Source organism: Prionailurus bengalensis, chromosome A1, assembly GCF_016509475.1.
Source record: "Prionailurus bengalensis isolate Pbe53 chromosome A1, Fcat_Pben_1.1_paternal_pri, whole genome shotgun sequence".
Lineage (NCBI taxonomy): Eukaryota > Metazoa > Chordata > Mammalia > Carnivora > Felidae > Prionailurus > Prionailurus bengalensis.
Genome location: NC_057343.1, coordinates 169155063 through 169173898, shown reverse-complemented (window position 1 = coordinate 169173898; position 18836 = coordinate 169155063). Strand labels below are relative to the sequence as shown.

Sequence of the window (18836 nt, the reverse complement as noted above, 5' to 3'; positions counted from 1 at the left end):
ATGCACCCATATACACACACTCACATATGATGATGACAGTCTGAGCATCTGAAACATATTTCCAGTATCTGTAACTGATTGATTTTGTATATGAAACATTAAAATTTAGCAAAATTCCGATGTAACTAAATCTATTTTATTATTATACTGTTATTAATCATGTATAATATAGTTTTAATTTTTAAATTTTTTGAATGGCCAGTTTCTCATGGGTTAAGTCCATAGTGGTATTAAGAAATGAGAGGACATTTTCTAAATGATGCAGAATATTTTGATACTTTTTTTTGAAACGTTAGCCTTTACCCAGAACTGCCTCAGGCATATCTAGTCTTTTTGTAGGTTCTTTTGAACATTAGATTTTTAAAAAATCATTGATATTATGAATCTTAGAAATAATCCTACTTTCCTCTTTACTTTGGTTCCTTGAAAGCTTATTCCAAAATCTTAACCCACTTGCAGAGGCTTTTCAGCACTGAATCGTATGAATCCCTTCAGGGTGAGTATACCCCTGACATTATTTTACTATCCGTATTTCTTACCTTTCTTGCCTCAAATATTTTCTTTATAATTTTGTATTCATTTCTAGTGGAAAAAACCTGAATGTAAGTAAACAAAATAAATTCAAGTCCCCTACTAATGATGAAATAAATGAATATATTTTTATATATTCATTATTACATGTATATGTTATTTATAACAAGAATCATTACGCATGTTATATGTAATGTAGTATGTTACATATTTGTATTGTTACATGTTATATATATTATTTTCTTCTTTTTCCTCTTTATAATACTCTTTTCACAATCTTAACTGAAGCCACTAGTTTGACTAGTACATCCCTGAGTTTATATCACATTCTCTGACTTGCTTATACTATTATTACTCTTTATATTTTCATTCACCTTTTTAAAAGTTTGGTGTGTCACTGAATTGCCATTATTTTCCCCAAAGCCCCAAATTTTGCTAAATGGCTTAAGTGTGTTTTGTTTCTGAGGACTACGTATTTACCTTTCAATAAAAGATCACAAAAAGGAATTTGTGCTCTAATTTTATTTTTTAATACAATACTGTCATTACCAGGGAAGAACTCATGATACTTTCAGGACCCATAGAAGCACAAAACTGATCATCAGATTCCAAGCACATTTACCTGACATCCCTTTCAAACACCTGGCATTGCTCTTGCCTCTTTATTCCACTAATTACTTTTAAAAACAGTAAACTCTCTTTTCAACTCTCAATCTTGCTTTTTCTCAGAATAGCAGAATGAATTCCTTTATTTAGTTGGGTACTTGAGAGAAGTGTTGTTGTTTTTTTTGTTTTTTGTTTTTTGTTTTTTTTAATGCAGAGCAGGAATGTTAATACTGTTACTCCATTTTGCTACATGGTTTGTTGCTTATGCAGACAGAACTGTAACTATAATCAACAGTAGAGCATTGAGAAATATGCCAGAGATGTGCCGTTCATTTTGATATAACTTTAGAATAACATAAAGCTGAGTACTGGGTTTGGGAGTGTTGCTTGTTCTTGCTGTCAGACATGATGTTGCCTGCAAGGTACCCACTGTCTGAAACAAATGGTGAAATGATTCTTCCTTCGCCGTGTTTTTGCAACTTTCTGCAAGGAGAAATTGGGCAATGCTTCCCTCCATGGTTTCTATCAGTCTTACACGCTGGTTTCATTAGCTTTCCACCACTCTCCCTAGGACCAGAAATGTGTTTCCCCTTCATAGGGAATAGACCAATGACTAGTCCAAGCAGAGCAACCTGGATTTTAGTGATTATGATATTTCAGAGTCAAGACTGCTAAAATTTGTACTAAGTGCATTTATAACAATTATGTGTTTGCTCATTTAATGATAGTATTGGTAAGGGAAAATGTATTTCTTAAGAATTACATTTATAGGGGCGCCTGGGTGGCTCAGTCAGTTAAATGTTTGACTTCAGCTCAGGTCACGATCTCGCAGTTCGTGGGTTCAGGCGAGCCCCATGTGGGGCTCTGTGCTGACAGCTCAGAGCCTGAAGCCTGCTTCTGGTTCTATGTCTCACTCTCTGTCTGCCCCTCCGTCCCCTCAAAAAAATAAATAAAAACTTTTTAAAAAGTAGTTATAACAAAAGAATTACATTCAAAAATGTATACACACATGCACATATATATTATATACTCTTCTGAATATAAACTAAATGGTTGATGATCAAGTCTTTTCATTGATGGGTAGAGGTAAGAGAGAATCCTCTGGAAGTGTATTTTATAGGCAAATGAACTTTATATTAGGAATCATTGAATCGGCCTGGTAGCCAGAAAAGCTAAGTAAGATTCAATAGCCTTTCCCTGGAATTTCTGAAATTCATTCTGTTGTATTTACTTAAATATTATTTAAGAAGAAAATTTGGAGGACTTTGTTTCTATATTCTTCAGATAGATAAAAATTAACTGAAACCAGCCATTATTCTTCTGTTGGGATTTACAAAATATAAACTGCATACTTTTCATAAGAGAATTCTTGGTCAATGCCCCTTATTGTCATTTGTAGAAATATGTGGCTGTTTTCTTTCTTTCTTTCTTTTTTTTTTTTTTTTGGAGAAAGAAATGTAATTGTTATTTCTTTTTTAAAGTGAAAAAGTTATCTCTTTGTGTAACTACAATGTAGCAGAACAATTAAGCATGACCCAATGCTTCCCTTTCCCATAAGTGTTAGACCAAAGATTATTTTACCTCTGACATAAACATTAATATGTAATGATATGGGAGAAAACAAGAATAAAGCAGTGGCAGTTTCAGAGCTTTGGAATAGGTTTTTATGAATTCAGCAGCAATGATCCTTAAGCCTCAAAGGGTTCAGAGCTCAGTCTAGCCAAGTATTAGTAAAGTCAAATGTATGTAATGTCTCTGCCTTCATCAAGTCTGTGTGAGCTTTCCGTTTTCTTCTTTGTGGAAAATATGCAGGTTATTTTGTTCCCAGTGCCCTCCCTTTTCCAGCTCCTTAATCTAGAACTCACTCCTTTTCCTTTGTTTTTTCAGAACCTGACAAGAGGCCTTCACTATGCTTTTCTCCCAATTGCAGAATTAATTATTTTTGTGTAATCACTACTGAAAATCACCTGTAAAAATTCTTTTGTTGGCTTTTGCTAAAGCCAGAAATTTTCCAAGCTTAAAAATTTAATGACAAAGTACAGGCTTCCTGAGTATGAATACTTGAAGCGTAGGGGAAACATTTGGAGTGGAGAACGTTGACCTCCTTTCTTTGTGTTTTATTACAGCTATCTAATTATAAGCTTTCAAAGAAATCAAATTAGGTGCCCACTTCATTGCATTTTAAAATAAATAATCTATTTTTTTCTTATCACTAAAACCATTTCTCAAGCAAAATTTTGAATGATACATTTGGATGTTTAAAATCACTGTTAGCCCGAGTGAAACCATTCTTTTGACTTTTATAAATTGTCTTTACCTGCTGTGTTTTATAGTCTTCTGAGAATTTGGCTTATCCAAAAAGAGATTTTGTGCCTTCCCAAGTGAGAAGGAAACCTTTTGTCAGCATCTTGTCTGAGTTAACTCCTTGGCTACGCAGGTCATGGGAGGTCTATGTTGAACATCAGTCTTTGGCTCTATCACAGAACTAGTATTGAAGCACAGGCCAGCTCCCAGAGTACAGAGGTTAAAGAGGCAATTAGTCACTACAAAGCCGACTTGTGGTGTCTTCTGGTAAGGAAGTACTTAACTCCTTCCTGAATGATGCCTGAAATCTCATCTTCTGGGTGCTTTTATATTCCAGTACAATAATTCAGTCTTAGCCATTTTAAATCAAAGGTGAGCACGAAGTATATGATGTCCGTTAGATTGAGACTTTCTTATCTACTTACAGCAGTTAGGGTAAATGGGGTAGGAATGGGCAGGGAGATTGTTATCAATTATATGTGAAATAGTCCACCTCAGTTTCATTTTAGTTGTTTGGAAGCCTAAAAATCTCTTCTAGCTTTAACATTAAAGGTTTTCTTTATTATTGGTGGTGGTAGTGGGGCGTGGTGTGGAGCTTGCCAGAATCTTGCATCACTTTTTTTCAGAAGGGGAGTGGCTTCTGATGAATTACAATTCACTAAAATGGACCGTAGCTTTATATGTTTTTATATTCCTGAGTCTTTTTTTAAGGGCCTGGGCTTTTGCTTCCACACAATAAATTTTTGTAACATGTAGAATAATAAAATCTTCTTGTCCTTTGTCTAAAAATATGCCAGAAAACCATAGAAGTAGCACCAGTCTTAACAGTATCAACATTGTGCAGTGCCGTATTCCCCCAGAGATGTTGGTAATAAATTGATGGAACCCCAAAAAGTTTAAAGGAAGAGGAGGTTTTTTAACTTTTCCTGTTTCAAAGTAACTATGTTTTCCCCTATTGAGGAATGAATACAATGCTGAATTAGAAAGTCTTGCCTTTACATTTCTTCCTCCTTTCTTTCTAGGATTTCCTTTAGTCCTGAAATATAACTGTTTTCAATGATATGTTTGTGTTTTTTTTGCTCCTAGGTGGGAACATTATTATTAACAATAACAAAAATAAACAACAGTTGATTTATCAAGGTTATAAGTATTATGTCCATCATTTTATAATAATGTGGCTTTCTGATTCTATCTTTTAATGTTTCTAACACATAGTTTGCACTCAATAAAGCATGGTTGAAATAAACAAACAAACAAACAAACAAATAAATAAATAAATAAAAGCATTGGATCTTTTTTCTGTTTCTTGCATATTTTGAGGAATGCTCAGACTAAGTGAGCTCAAGTTGTTAAATAATGATTTAGTGTAGTCGTGGTAAAAGGATGGGACAATGGCTAAAATTAAAAACAAGACTTTGGATAAATGTATCTGAAATATTAAAGCCAAATCCATGTTTGTCACAAATTTGTTGGTTTAAGCTCCCTTTGGGGAAACCTTTAACCATCTTGTTTCTTAGTAGCTTAAAGAAGATGTACATTTTTAAAATAGTACAGGCTTCATTCTATCCAAAAAACATTTTTAAAATACTCTGAGAAACATCCAAATTATATTAAAACATATTTTACTATATAAATGAAGAAGCAAAATATTTCAGTTAGAGCTGATTTGTAATGGTCATTCCTAAATATATTGGAAAATATTATTTTGTGTTATGTACTCCTTTTTCAGCACTGACTCCTACTAGCTTTCCAGTTGGGAAGCCTACCTAATGTTAGAGATGCTTACGGAAAGGCTGGTCCAAAAGGATCAGCAATGACAACATCTGCTCTGCCTCCTCAAAGGTGTCTAAAGGTGCAAACCCCTAGGACTTAGGTTTCAATAACATTTCAATTTGTAGGTCACTTATTGTAGTAGGTACTTACTGTAATAAGTCTACTTACTGTACTACTTACTGTAGTAAGTCTCTCACTATCCATGTGACAAAATGGGCATCAGTTCTCTACTGTTTTAAGTAGCAAATGCCTAAATTAATCTTAGGTCCACTAATCAGATATCGGCTTTCCAGAGAATAACGTTTCGTATGTGAGAACTTAATGAGTGTCCCACGATAACTATTGTTAACTGGTGGAGCTGGTGACATTTTGCATGTCACTGCTAGTCTTTGCCCCTGTGGTATATTAAGAACATGCTCTGAGCAAATGCTTTTAGCATTTTCATTGCAAGTCAACCTTTAAAAAAAGTGTCTTATGGTGAACATGTCTACTATGAGAATATCTTTGGAAGTTTACATGAGAAAATAGACTTGCATATTTTTTGGTATCATGTTGTAAATGGAATAGACTAAAGAATGTTTACACAAAAGTGTATCCTAAAATACAAAGCACACTCAGCATATCATTTTGATGCTGTTGTGTCTTTCATTTGTCATTATGTGTAGTTGTTTAAGTTAAATACAACAATAACTACTGCATACCATTTCTGTGAGGTTAAGGTGTCCTATTACTAGAAAAAGTAACTGTAAATGGAATGTTTATAGATGAAATTATAGTGACATGTAATAAGGAGAAATGTACTATTATTAATAGATTATCGGGTCGATTCGTCTTGTACATGTTTACCTGTAAATGTCTTTTTTTTGTAAATAGAAATCATTTATATAGGGCATTTTCTGAAAGCAAGATACACCTGTAAATCATGCCAATTCATTTGCTGCACTGGGATTGGATTATTCTTCAGTAAAACTCAATTGGAGGATTTAGAAAAATCAATCAAATATCATTATTCTTTCCATAAGATGCCAAATTGTGTTTTGGTGACCTCTGCTATCATTTAAATGACCTGAAGTCAGGATGAGCTTTTGTAGCACAGAATTGGAGTAAGTTTGCTCTGTTGTTGCTCTCCTTAGATCTTGTAAATCCTTTTTATTCCTTTTTCATTTGTATGTGTCTGTGAGTTGCAGCTTCTTATGCTTTTATAAGCTATATAGCATAGGGTGGCTTATTGGCTTGCTCAGTTTCAAGAAATGATGAAAATGAAGTTCTATTCCTTAAACCCCCCAATAGATCACTTTTACAATGTGTTTGCATTTCAGGAGTTTTAAAGTTTGATCTCCATGTTTATTCAACCTTAAACATACCTAGCTCCCCATTGTACTTATTTGCCAATTACTTTACAGCACTTTTCATACTTTTTGTTTTAAATCTGTGGGGTTGTTTTTGTCTTGTTGCATTTTTTCCTCTCCTTGAAGTTATATCTATTATTCAAATATAAAAGTGACTTAGGAAAGAACATCCTAAAGTTTATTTAGAAATTCACCAAGCCACATACTAATGCATCTCTAATGGGGACATTTCTTTCCACACCTCTAAGGTGATTGAGCCTGTCCTTTAAAGTGAGATTTGCAAACCAGTGTCTGGCAGCTCCAATTAGCTTCTTTTGGGTTTGAAGCACATCACAAACAGTAACAAGGTCTCCTAGGACACTCCTCTTGCAAGCAATGTAGTCATATTTCCTCATTAGTTCTTTTCAATTGTCACTAATGCCATGTTCTAGCTTTTGAGTAGGAGACAAAAAACATAAAAATTTGGTATGTATGTAGAATGGGCCATTGTTTTCCATAATTCAAGGCTCTTTTGAATTCCTTTGATAGTTTTGAAGCTTACACAGCTTAATTCATTAACCTTTACCCTTCACATAAATCAGGTGATTAGGAATCTATTGCTAAGGAGACAGATTTTCCCTCCACTGAAACTAAGTAAATGCTTTTTCTTCTGAAAAAAAAAATCCTCTATAGCTGACAAAAGTAACCTTTTTGTTGCTTTTCGAATTTCATCAGATGTTTCAGGTGTATTTTAAAACATTATCAAAAGCAAGTGAGCATAACATTGCATTATTATAAATAATAATTCTGGATGCTTTGGATACTTTGGAGCAGGTTTTCTGTCACATTTTGGAATTCTAAAAGAGTTTATATGTATATACGTATGTATACACACACACACACATATGTACTCAACAGCTGTTACTCAAGAATTTACAGTGGTTGCAAATTTTAAATTTTTTTTCAGAACCCTGTCAAAGCATAAAAGAAGAAAATAATTTGAGGGGAGGCAATTCAGAAGAAACTAAAATATATTGATCCTAGAACATTTGATTTGGATAAATTGTTCATATAGGCCCTCATGTTTATAGAGAATGGTAATACGGGCTTTCAAAGGAGCTAGGTGGTTCTGTGGGTCCATGGACGTGAGAATAGGGTATATTTCGCCAGATTTTTTATTTCTTCTTGTTAAGATATGTCTCACTTTATTTCTCAGAATTTAGGGAAAAGTTTAGCAGACTTGTGTTGGATATTTTTTTTATTTGATAATCTGAAGTTTTCCTTTATGCCATTTTCTCATTATTAATTTCTCCTTAATAATCTTATAGATTGTTTCCTCCCCTAAGGATATAGTTCTTTTTCTAAGTTTTGTAATTCTTTATGTTGTTATGCATTAAGTGAGAAAGCTTTGAATGTACTGACCCATAGAGAATGTCAGTCATACGATATTCTGAGGTTTGTCTTTAGGGATGGTGGGGACAAGCGTGGGGTGAAGAATGGGTAAAAATTGAATTCTAGATTCTGAGTTTAGGGACTCATGGCTTGTCCCTCAGGACAAAACTATAATTTATCACTGAAATTAATGGATATCCTCCTATGCATTATCTGTGAATAGGAGAGGGGATGGAGAAACCAAGGTTTTAAATGTGGTCCTTGTTTCTCTCGCTCTCCTTAAAGATTATCACTTTACAAACATTTCTTTTTTATTGCTACCATTTAAAAACTGACCCTTAAAAAATTATGTAAGTACCTGTAGTCAAAAGTTTCAATAATTGCTACGTTTTACCACCTTGTTTGTTGCCTGCATAGTGCTATACAGTGAACTGGGAAATGCTGTAATGTAAATACACTAAAGGTCAGACTAGAGCCAAGACTCGAAACAGAGAATTATTTAGAGTAAATGTGGTCCACAGACTATAGTGTTATGTTCACATACTTCCTGTAAATACATACTGTAATGGACTCTAAAAGTTTCAGGAGGAAAGGACAGTCACCATGCAGGTGTCTGTCTCATCATGACCTGCTGTCACTGCAGGCTGCCTAGGAAACTAGACCTGGACTAATCCCTGGATTTCAGGCACTAGCCAGTTGATGTGGGGTTCCATTTCCATCAATTTGCAGTAACAAGACAATACAAACCGTTTCCACTTTCAACTCTCAAAACAACAGGTATTTTAGCTACTTATTTGAAACACTCAATTTTGCGTAATATCGTGTTAAGAGTTTCAGCCTACATTCACAGAACTTGGGGTTCCTTGCTTCAAATATCACACCTTGGAATGATGTGATATTTACATTAAAAAAATTAAGTTTTGCCACACATCTTCCAAGGAATGTTTTTTTTTTCTCTCCATGAATTTTTGTTCAAGGAGTACCTCTGTGTTGTGTGTAACTTCTAGTACACTGGCTGTGATTACAGGATAATTAAAAGTGTTTGGAAAACCTCATGCAGCTGAACTTTTAAAAACAGCAAAAATCCTAGGTGATACTTTGTAAAAGCAAAGTGCTTTTCTCTTATATTTCTTTTCTCCTTTTCTGTCTAAAAGATATTTACTGCTTTCTTCTTAATCATGTGTTATCTCTTGGCTGTCGCCTCTTGAATAAGCTAAATTTACTTGCCATATCTATTCATGATAACTTTCCTCTGACACGCAGTGGGGAAACCTGATGCTCATGGCCTTTCATCAGTTTTTCAAGAGTTTTCATCCAGTGATTGATTATCTTATTTTATATGAATACTGGTTCTTGTTGCCTGTGAAATAGCATTTGATCTGGCTTATACAGTGAAATCAATTTGTGTTATTTGCTCTTTGTAGTTTGCTCTGTGTGTTTTTAATGTTCCTATGTGCTTGTGGCATATCTTATAAAGAATCAAGTGACAGGAACACAGATAGGATATTGCATCTGGTTAGAGTTTTTTCACAATCAAATGTAAAATCAGGCATTTTGGACTATTTGGAAAGAGCATGAGAATAAAATAAATGACACAAACATTATTTCTGTACTAATTTATTTTATTTTGTAGTAGTCATACAGAATACTGCATCTATTAAACTTTTTTGGTAGGTGCTAGAGGAGGACGATGAAACGTACCTTTGGCATGAGAGAAGGTAGTCATTTCTTTTAATTTAAGGGTTTTGTAATTTTCTAGGGTCTTTATTTTTATCCTTCGTGTGTGAAAATTCATTTTTAAAGTTGTAAATGAAACATAGTTGTTGCCTGTAATGTTTCATCTCCTTTTGCCCTTCCTTTTTTATGAGTTTATTCAAATATTACATTAAAGCCAAATGACATGGAATTAGATTTAAAATTTTCCCTTCATAATAAGCTCTATCAATGGTAATTGCATTGTATTGCTGTTTTAAGTTTTCCGTTGTAGCCATGGAATAACTTCTCTGTTTTTGTCATAAATCGTTTTTTAAAAAAAAGCCAAAAACAATGTTTATTCATTTATTCTGAGGAACTTTGAAATGTTTATCATTTCATTAAAACAATATTCTATAAAAATATCTTAAAGGAAAAAGTATGTCTTCTTTATAACTAATTTAACCTTCAGTAATGAATTATGTGAAGTAAAATCATATAAATTTTTCTGACATTTTATGAAGATTCCTACAAATAAGCCAGACAGCAAATAAAATATCTGCAAGGCAGAGATGGATACTCAGTAATTTTTTGATGGATTATACACACAGGTATCAAATTACTTGATCCTTACTTCCTAGAAAAGGTTAATGACTCTTTTTGCTTTTACCCTTTTACTTAACTGTTATTTATAAAGATTAAAACAGGGACTACATTGAAGGATGCATATTCCTACATTTCAGTATGACTGTACAGGTTTTTCTGATATTATGGGAGACTGAGCCACAAAACGGATGGCGCTGTTAATCATTATTTTTAAAGTTCATTCAGTTCTTTACCACATGTTCCGCTATAGCCATTAGAGCTGAGTGCACCATTCAAAAACCTTTTAACTTAAATGAAACCAGAGAAGACTTTAAATCTTACATATCTTTATATTACATATCTATCTATATTATTATATCTATGCAATAATTCACTTAAAATATTAAGAATTAAACATTTTAAAGTAATAGATTTTAAGGTTCTTATGTGTTCAGATTTTTCTTTCATCTATAATTAATGTTATAGATTTTAAAAATCTGATTTTTGTGGAATAAAGCACACAAAAATGTATATTTTAGTGTTATCAAACTCCATCATTAATAATTGAACCAAGAGCCCATCCATCTATATTCTAGTTTCATTATAATTGTTATATATCGTTTTATTATGTAAATGACATGTTCTTTATATAGCCTGTGTTTACTAATCTGTTACTAAATGTGACATTACTTTTACAGAACCGTCTCTTTTTCATCACTTTGGTTTTAAAATATACACTAGTCATAAATGTATTTAATCAAAGTCATTTAGGTATTACTACACTTGAGTTTAAAGCAGAGAATATAACACTTTTTCCTGACACACTTGAAAGAAGTTTGTTGAGAGAAGAGAGCTGTGGCATTCATCAAATGCTGACCTCTTCCTGTTGCAGTCATGGCCATACTCTTGCTAATTTAACTTGAAATGCATTAGTGTAACTCACCACTTTTTATGTGTGTGTTTCAGGTGTGTGGAGGTCATTGCAAAGGAAGGACAAAACCTGAAAGAGCTGTATTTGGTGTCCTGTAAAATCACAGATTATGGTATGTAATGAGTCCTTGTCCTATTCCTTTTTCTAGAATTAAAAAGTTACAAAATCTTTGAAAACTTTTTAAAAGAAATCAAGAGCTACTATCTCATAGAGACTGCTCATCTTATGATGTCTGATGATACCAAAGTAAATTAAGAAATCATGAGACGAGGGCCCAGAGTAAAATGAACATGCAGTGTCAATTTTTCACCACATACAATCACACACTATGTGCATATGCACACATACACACTCACATTGGATTAAAAAGTATGTCTAAAAAAGCTGTCCAGTGAAAATAAGCACGAGCATAATTTAATATTTGATATAATAATAAGTATAACTAAAAAGCTATTACTTGAGTTAATATGCTTAATTTAATGTCATGTCAAATACATTCCCTGCTGACACCCCAAATGGCATGCTACTTAATGCTTTAAATTTCTTAAAGCATTGGATACTTCCACACGTAGATATGTAAAAAGTAAAGGGTATACATTTGGATGCAAGATTTTAAATTACCTTAATTTTCAGTATCTTTCTAAAGTGGAGAAGAGCAAGTTGTTTTAGAAAAAAATGAAAAGTACGAAATCATCTCATTGGAGTAATAAAAGAGTAACCTAGCCTTTTTTGTTCACATTTATATATTTTTTCTTATTAATTTGTATATTTAATCTAAATATAGAGTTTTAAGCAGATATTTGGCATTATGGGAGACTGAAATGGTTTTCTTTCCTCTTTTCTGATTTTTTAATTTGTTCATTTAAATTTGAGAATATGCTTTCTACCTTGAGGGAAACTAGTAATTCATCAAGTTTTTTTATTGTTAACTCTGACATATGCTAATAAATGACTCCAATCCTAGGATGTCATGCTGACCATCTGTCCTGGGTTGGAGAGTTGTATTTTATCGGCTACTAAATTCAGCCTTTAGAAAAATTCTATGCAGCTATAATAAAAAATAACATAAAACAAGATTTGGCTTAAAATAATGCTAATTTCTTTTCAGAGTTTGTTCTTTATAATGGTAAATGAGCCTTATGTTGATTTATTCATGATGTTTTTGGGTTGTTGGTTTTTGTTTTGTTTTATTTTTCTTACTTATACCAGGCAAAAGGAGTGTTTTGATAGGTTTTTCTTTTCTTATAGTTTGTTTTCTGGTTTGGCATATTAGATTGCCCCTTAGATACAGTAATTCTAAAACCTTCAATTGTCTCCCTATTGTCTAGGCCTTAGAGAGTTCTCTCTGTCCAACCCAGGGCATATACTCAATACCTATGGACTTGTTAATCAGCTAATATATTCATTCATTCCAAACTCTTTACTTAGCATTCAAGCTCCTTTACTCTTAGTCTCCTTCCTGCCCCTCCAATCTAATTTTATATATTTCTCTCCTTTACCTCTTCAGTGCCAATGTCAGATTGCTAATTCCCACTAGAGCTATGGATTAAGTTCCTTAGAGTGAACTCTTCAAGGTCCTATAGTGGAAAATATTGCTAAAATGACACTCTGTCCCAGCACCTAAGTTAGCAAGTGCAAAGAAATGATTCAGAAGATACAGAGAGGAGAAAAATCTTTGGACTTGAGACTTGATCAAGTTCAAGCTTTGTTCTTTATCTGTTCTTTGGCCATAGAGAAGTTTCTTCACATCTCTGAGGCTCAGTGTCCTCATTTTTAAAAATGGGGAATTCATGTCTGATTCATATTTATGTACCTGGTACCAGGTCTAATGATTAGCATTGAAAAATGTTGCTTTCCTATATAGGCGGTGGAGAGGGAAAAATTTTTATACAAAATTCTTCTACCCTTTTTCCTTTCCTGGGTTTTGGAAGAGGTTTTTATTGTTAGCGTTGCTGTTGTCTGTTGTTATTATTTATTGCTATTGTTTATTGAAATTATCATGTTTTGGTGTTTAGAAATTTTAGAATTTTTTTCTTCCAGTGAGGTGAAAACTATGTTAAAACCTTGCCAATATGATTTACATTTATTCATACCTCTGAATTATTTAAGTCGGTGGATTTCTGCACATTAGGATCACCTGGGGAATTTCTAAAGCATACTGATTCCTGAGTCTTATTCAAGAGTAATTAAATCAGAATTTCTGTGAGGTGGGGCCCAGGCAAAGGTTTTATAAAACCTTCGTAAATAATGTTATATCAGCCAAAGTTGAGAACAACTGATCCAGTCCATCTGAAAGCACCAGAGATGGACATTTAGGGGACTTCCTTGCCATGTTGATGAGAAATCTGTCACAATATTTCCAGTGTCTTAGTTCCTTCAGCGTTAAGCTCTCTGTCTCACCTCATCTCTCTTCCATCTTTCCTGAGGTTTTAGGTATTCAAAGGGTTCATGGTGAAAGTCAGTGTTCGTCTATTGATTCTGTTCTTCAAAATGTTGGGGCACAATTGAGGAGGAGGGGTAAAGGTCGATAGTTTATGCAATTGTACTATAATTGCTATTTGATTATAAAATTAAAACAAATCATTGAAAGTTCAGATCCGTTCATCTCTTTTTCCCTGGTAACATGCTGATATCACATGAATAATTTTTGTCAGAAAGACAGCAAAAGGATTATCCTTTGTTAACCAGAGAAACAGTGTGTTATTGGAGGTAAGTGCTCTGCTGGGGGAGGCTGGCTGTGACCCCTTGCTCTGTGTTAATTATAAATTTTAGGATGGAAAAACAGATGCCTATTTTCTTCTTTAGCTGGATAAGTAGAGATATATTCCGTAGAACTTTTAGATTATTAAGGCTACTTAAAATTGTGAAATTTGATGCACACCTGATACTGGGGGAGTTTCATCCTTTAAGAGACTCCTCCATAATTCTGCTTCCTATTGCTTTACTCATATTCGAGCTAGTTAGTCTCATCCTCATCTCCTCCCTCTGTGATGCTGTGTTTGTACATGCTTTCATTATAGTATCCCAAGATTTTTGAAGTTTTTTGCAGAATGCATTGATTCAGAAACAGCAGCCCGCCTGGCGTATCATTTGTAATTTTTGTCAAGATTCTCACAGATGTTGAATGCGGTATTATAGTACTTAGCAACACCTGGCCAGGCTGTTATGAAGTTATGTTCATTTTAATTGATGTATGATATAGTCGTCATGAAGAAAACTATCATTCTAATAGGCTTCTTATTCCCATATTGAACATAGATCTTTATGGTAAAGGATGGCAATTATAAACAAATCAATAATTCAGGCACAGCTAAATGGAAAATATAGTCTTGGGAAATTGCTCCCTGAAGAGAAATCTAATATCGTCACTCTTCTTTCCCTGAACAAATACATGTTATGTAGGCAGTATCGTGGGGGGAAAAAACCCTCAAACTTAGGAGTCAGAGAGTTAGGTTAGAATCCAGCTTTGCTTCTGCTTTTCTTTATGACCTTGAGCAAGTTACTTAACCTCCTAGTTTTGTCATCTATTAAGCACATAATAAAATGTACCATGAAAAGTAGCGAATATGAATATAAAACATCTGCGTTGTACCTAGTGGCATAAGTGGGTATTCATTAATTAGCAGTTCTTAAAATAATAGAATCATCTCTTTCTCTGAAGAAGAATCGGCTCTCCTCCTCCTCCTCTTCCTCCTAGTGTGGCTTTCCTGTCTGTGGGAATCATGATCTAGAAGTTTGACCTGTACTTGCCTCATTGACTTACATACCTAAGCTATGTCAACCACATTCTTATTAGTAGGGAATAAAGGAAAGATGCAGCAGAAAGTTCAAAATCTTTCATTTGCCTCCCTAGTTTTTTCCTCATCTCTTCTTCATTTTTGTTTGGATAATTTTCTCCTGGCTCCCCTTATGCTTTCTTTTATTCCTATAAGAATTTGTCAGCTGATAGTTTTTAACCTACTTTCTGCTTACCTTCAAATGCTTTTCTGTTGAAAGTTCTCTGGAAAATTGTATCCCTGGGATTAAAAGGAATACGAGGAGTAGAAAGTCATGTGTATCCTTCAAGCCTGTGGGCATCAGAGCCAGTCTGTCTTGGACTGCATGGCACAGAGCATGTGGTGGGATGAATGGGATGGATGAATAAAGCACTTACCTCCCCTAGCGTTTCCAGTGAGTTTTACCAGTGTGGCCCTATGTCAGGGAGCAGTTGTAAAAAGGGCCCTGTTTTCTTTCTGGGTTGTTATCACATTTCCTTTGACCTTAGCACTCCTAAGGGCCCTAGAAATACACTCTAGAGGATATCTTTTTGCTTTCCCTCTCAAGTTGTCAAATAACCTTTAATTAAAGAGGACTGTAAACACTTAACTCTGACATCGATATTTGGGGCCTACAAGGTCACTGACAACCCACAGGGTCATTCTGTGCTGTTCCACAGGCTCCTCTGTCTCTCCCACAGGCCCTGGGGCTACTCTTTCAGCACAGTCTTTAGTTACCCCTTCTTCTGCTTGCCATTGGTCTTCTGCCTGATTTGGGACTTTTAAACCTAACCTCAAGGCTTGCCACAAAAGCTTTTGGATTGCTCTGAGCAAAAGGTCTCCCAAGTGAAGGAGGTCACTATTCCCATGGTGATCATTTCAGATGTCATTTCAGTTGGCCTGCTGCACAGAAGACGTGATACGTATTCATTCTGTCAGCAGATTGATTCAGCACCTACTATGTGATGTGTTCCATGCTACGTGCAAGACATACAGAGTTTCTGTATTCCTGGAGATTTCATTCTGATGGGCTTGAGAGGACAGGACTAATTTGCTAATTTGAAAAAAAGGAAAAAAAAAAAAAAAGTAATGCATCTTCTTCCAGACAGGAAGAATGGCAGGGAGTGGCCTGCTGACATTAATCTGTGCTTTGGTGTAATCCACGCCTCACCCCAGCCTTGATGAACTTTGAACATTATTGAAAGATTTATAGGTTGTGCATTCCCTACCTCTTCTTGAGATACCAGATCTCTTCAGCTGTTTGTTAACTCAAATTGGGATCCTGGATGCATTATCAAAACAAGTATGCACGCTGAAGAGACAAAAAGAAACCCTGACAAGTATTCTGGATTACACTCTTATCAAGAGGGCTTCATCTTTTCTTGTCAAACCAACACTGATAAAGTATTCAAGAAAAAGTCTCATACCAAAAATAATTTTGCTCTTTTTTATATTACTTTATTTTTCATATTATTAGGTATGCATTACATACAATGATATTCCACTTAAAATTAAATCTCTGGTTTTTCCTTTTACATTTTGTTTCATTTTCAAATTGTATTTCAAAGTGTTCCAAGATTGTTGGGTAAGATTCAGCTCCCTTTGTCAGCAGGAATAACTCTAATAGTTGTAAAGTGACAGAGAAGAACTTTAGAAAATACATTTGCAAGTCAAAAAGAATGTCTTATTGTTTACTGTTGATTATTCATGCTTTCTTTCCATTCTATCATTTAAATATAGATAGCTTTTATTGTTTCTAACAAAATAGTACTAAATTGCTAAATCTTCTATTGTTGCAAATTTCCCTTGTTTATGTGTCCATCTTGAAAGTTACTTCTTTTCACTTCTAATTCTCTATTTCTATTCCTGAAGTTCCTCACTGCTAGATTGATATACCTACTGTTGTACTTAGCAAGTATTATATTCATTTTTTTCTTCTCAGTAATTGTCGTAATTTCTCACCAAACATTTGGTATTTAATTGCAATTTTTTCTGAATGTTTTTCTTTACTCAACAGGAAAGAAATTGTTGACTTTCTTCCCTATTTCCTAGGTCATCCTAAGACTGCATCTACATAACCTTGAAGTAAAAGGCTGAGCAGTAACAATGCTTATCACTCTGCCTTGACATAACAGACTACAGAATCTCAAATCTATTGAGAAGGACTAAAGACGTTTCTTCAAGCTAATGCTCCCATAACCAATTCACAGGCCAGCTTTAGCTTCATTAATATAAGAAGTTTTTTTTTTTTAATTAAGAAACCTTTAACCTACATTAGCAAGACAAATGGACCAATTTCTATTTGCTTGCTCCTAAACTTTCTTATACCTCCAGATGCATGTATGTTGTTGCTCTAAATTAATTAGTTTTTTTTTATAAATAAATACTAAATTTCTATATTTAACTGAATCATTAACTAAAATATTCACTTTCCAACTTTCCTCAATTACTTCTAACATTTCTAAAATGTAGCATTTAATTTTAATTTTAATTAGCTGTTTTTGACATTAATCTTACAAAGGAGGCCTACTATAGATAAAGAAATTTGTCCCAAATCACACACTTTTGAGAATATGCATTCTAAGCATTTGTTTTCCCTGTAGTATGCTGTATTATTATTGAATTTTTATTATTATCAGTGACAACTAGATCTAAAGGGGACTACAGTGAACACCAAGATAATTGAAATAATACTATGTTTCCAGTATCCTACATGAGAAACAATTTCCTAGTGTTTAAAACTTCTTGAAAATAGATGCCTTGAATAGTAGTGAGTTCTCTATTACAAGAATTATTCAAGCTGAGGGGCACCTGGCTGGCCCAGTCAGTGGAGCATGTTACTCTTGATCTTGGGGTTGTGGTTTGGAGCCCCACATTGATTGTAAAGATCACTTTTAAAATTTTTTAAAAAAAGAATTATTCAAGCTGAGATCATCTCTTTAGGAGAATGTGGAAAGATGGAAGCATTGAGTAAGGAATTGACCTATATGATGTTTAAATTCCTTCTAATCCTGCGATTTATTCTGGACTGGTTTTAAGTTTTGTTTCATTCCGCAGATGTTTACTGTATAACTGCTGGCTGGGTGCCGTGGAGGATACCGAGTTGGATAGGAAGTTTACTCTTTAACATTGAGAAGGAAGATAGAAACAGTGAAAAGTTTTTTAACAGATTAAACAATATGATGAGGTCAAAGAAAAAAAATAGGCCCTACAAGATATAGGGTTTTGAGGGGCCGATCATCAGGGATTGAAATCACTGGGGAAGCGCCTGTAATGGAAGAGGCATGGGAGGACAGAGATGAGAAGGAAGGGCATTTGAGGTAGTACAGCCCTAGGAAAGGCTCAGAGCAAGAACAGGTGTCTGAATGGATGAGTTTGTATGCGTTGGTTAATCTAAAGAAAGAACAGAAATCATCCAAAGTGATTACGTGCACACACGGGCAAATTTTGAAGAAACCTTATGAAAATATTCTAGTTGAAAATTCAGGGTAAGTTCCAACTTTCATCTCAACTTTTCCTGTCTTATTCACCATTCCCATGGTAACAACTTCACTTAACATATATAAAAGGAAACACTACTTTGGGTTCTAACTACTAATCAAGTATCCAGTTCAATTGAAAGAAATCTAATGTAAACTTTCATGACAATAATCGTAATGATAGAATAGTTAACATTTTTTGGGTATTTTCTGTAGGCATTATTTAACCCCCTTAATGCCCCACTTTAGATAGTACTGTTAATATTCAGGCCTACAGATGTGGAAACTGAGGCCTAGAAAGGCTCAGGTTCACATAGTTTGTTAAGTAGTGGTATGATAAGGATTTAATAGTAAGTCAGTCTCTTGTATAATCACTCATAGGTCAGTGATGTGCTTGAAAGTATTTATTACTAAGAAAGCTTTGCTAGAGTTTCCCAGTTGTCAGAGCTTAAGAAATGTG

The 18836-nt window shown here is 34.2% G+C and overlaps 1 protein-coding gene across 1 annotated transcript in view; it reads left to right on the top strand.

Moving 5' to 3' along the window:
• FBXL17 (F-box and leucine rich repeat protein 17) overlaps window positions 1-18836 on the top strand; it is a 501049-nt gene that overhangs the window by 324528 nt on the left and 157685 nt on the right. The window contains 1 exon segment of the mRNA XM_043595100.1: window positions 11178-11254. Within this exon segment, the coding sequence (XP_043451035.1) occupies window positions 11178-11254 (77 nt within the window).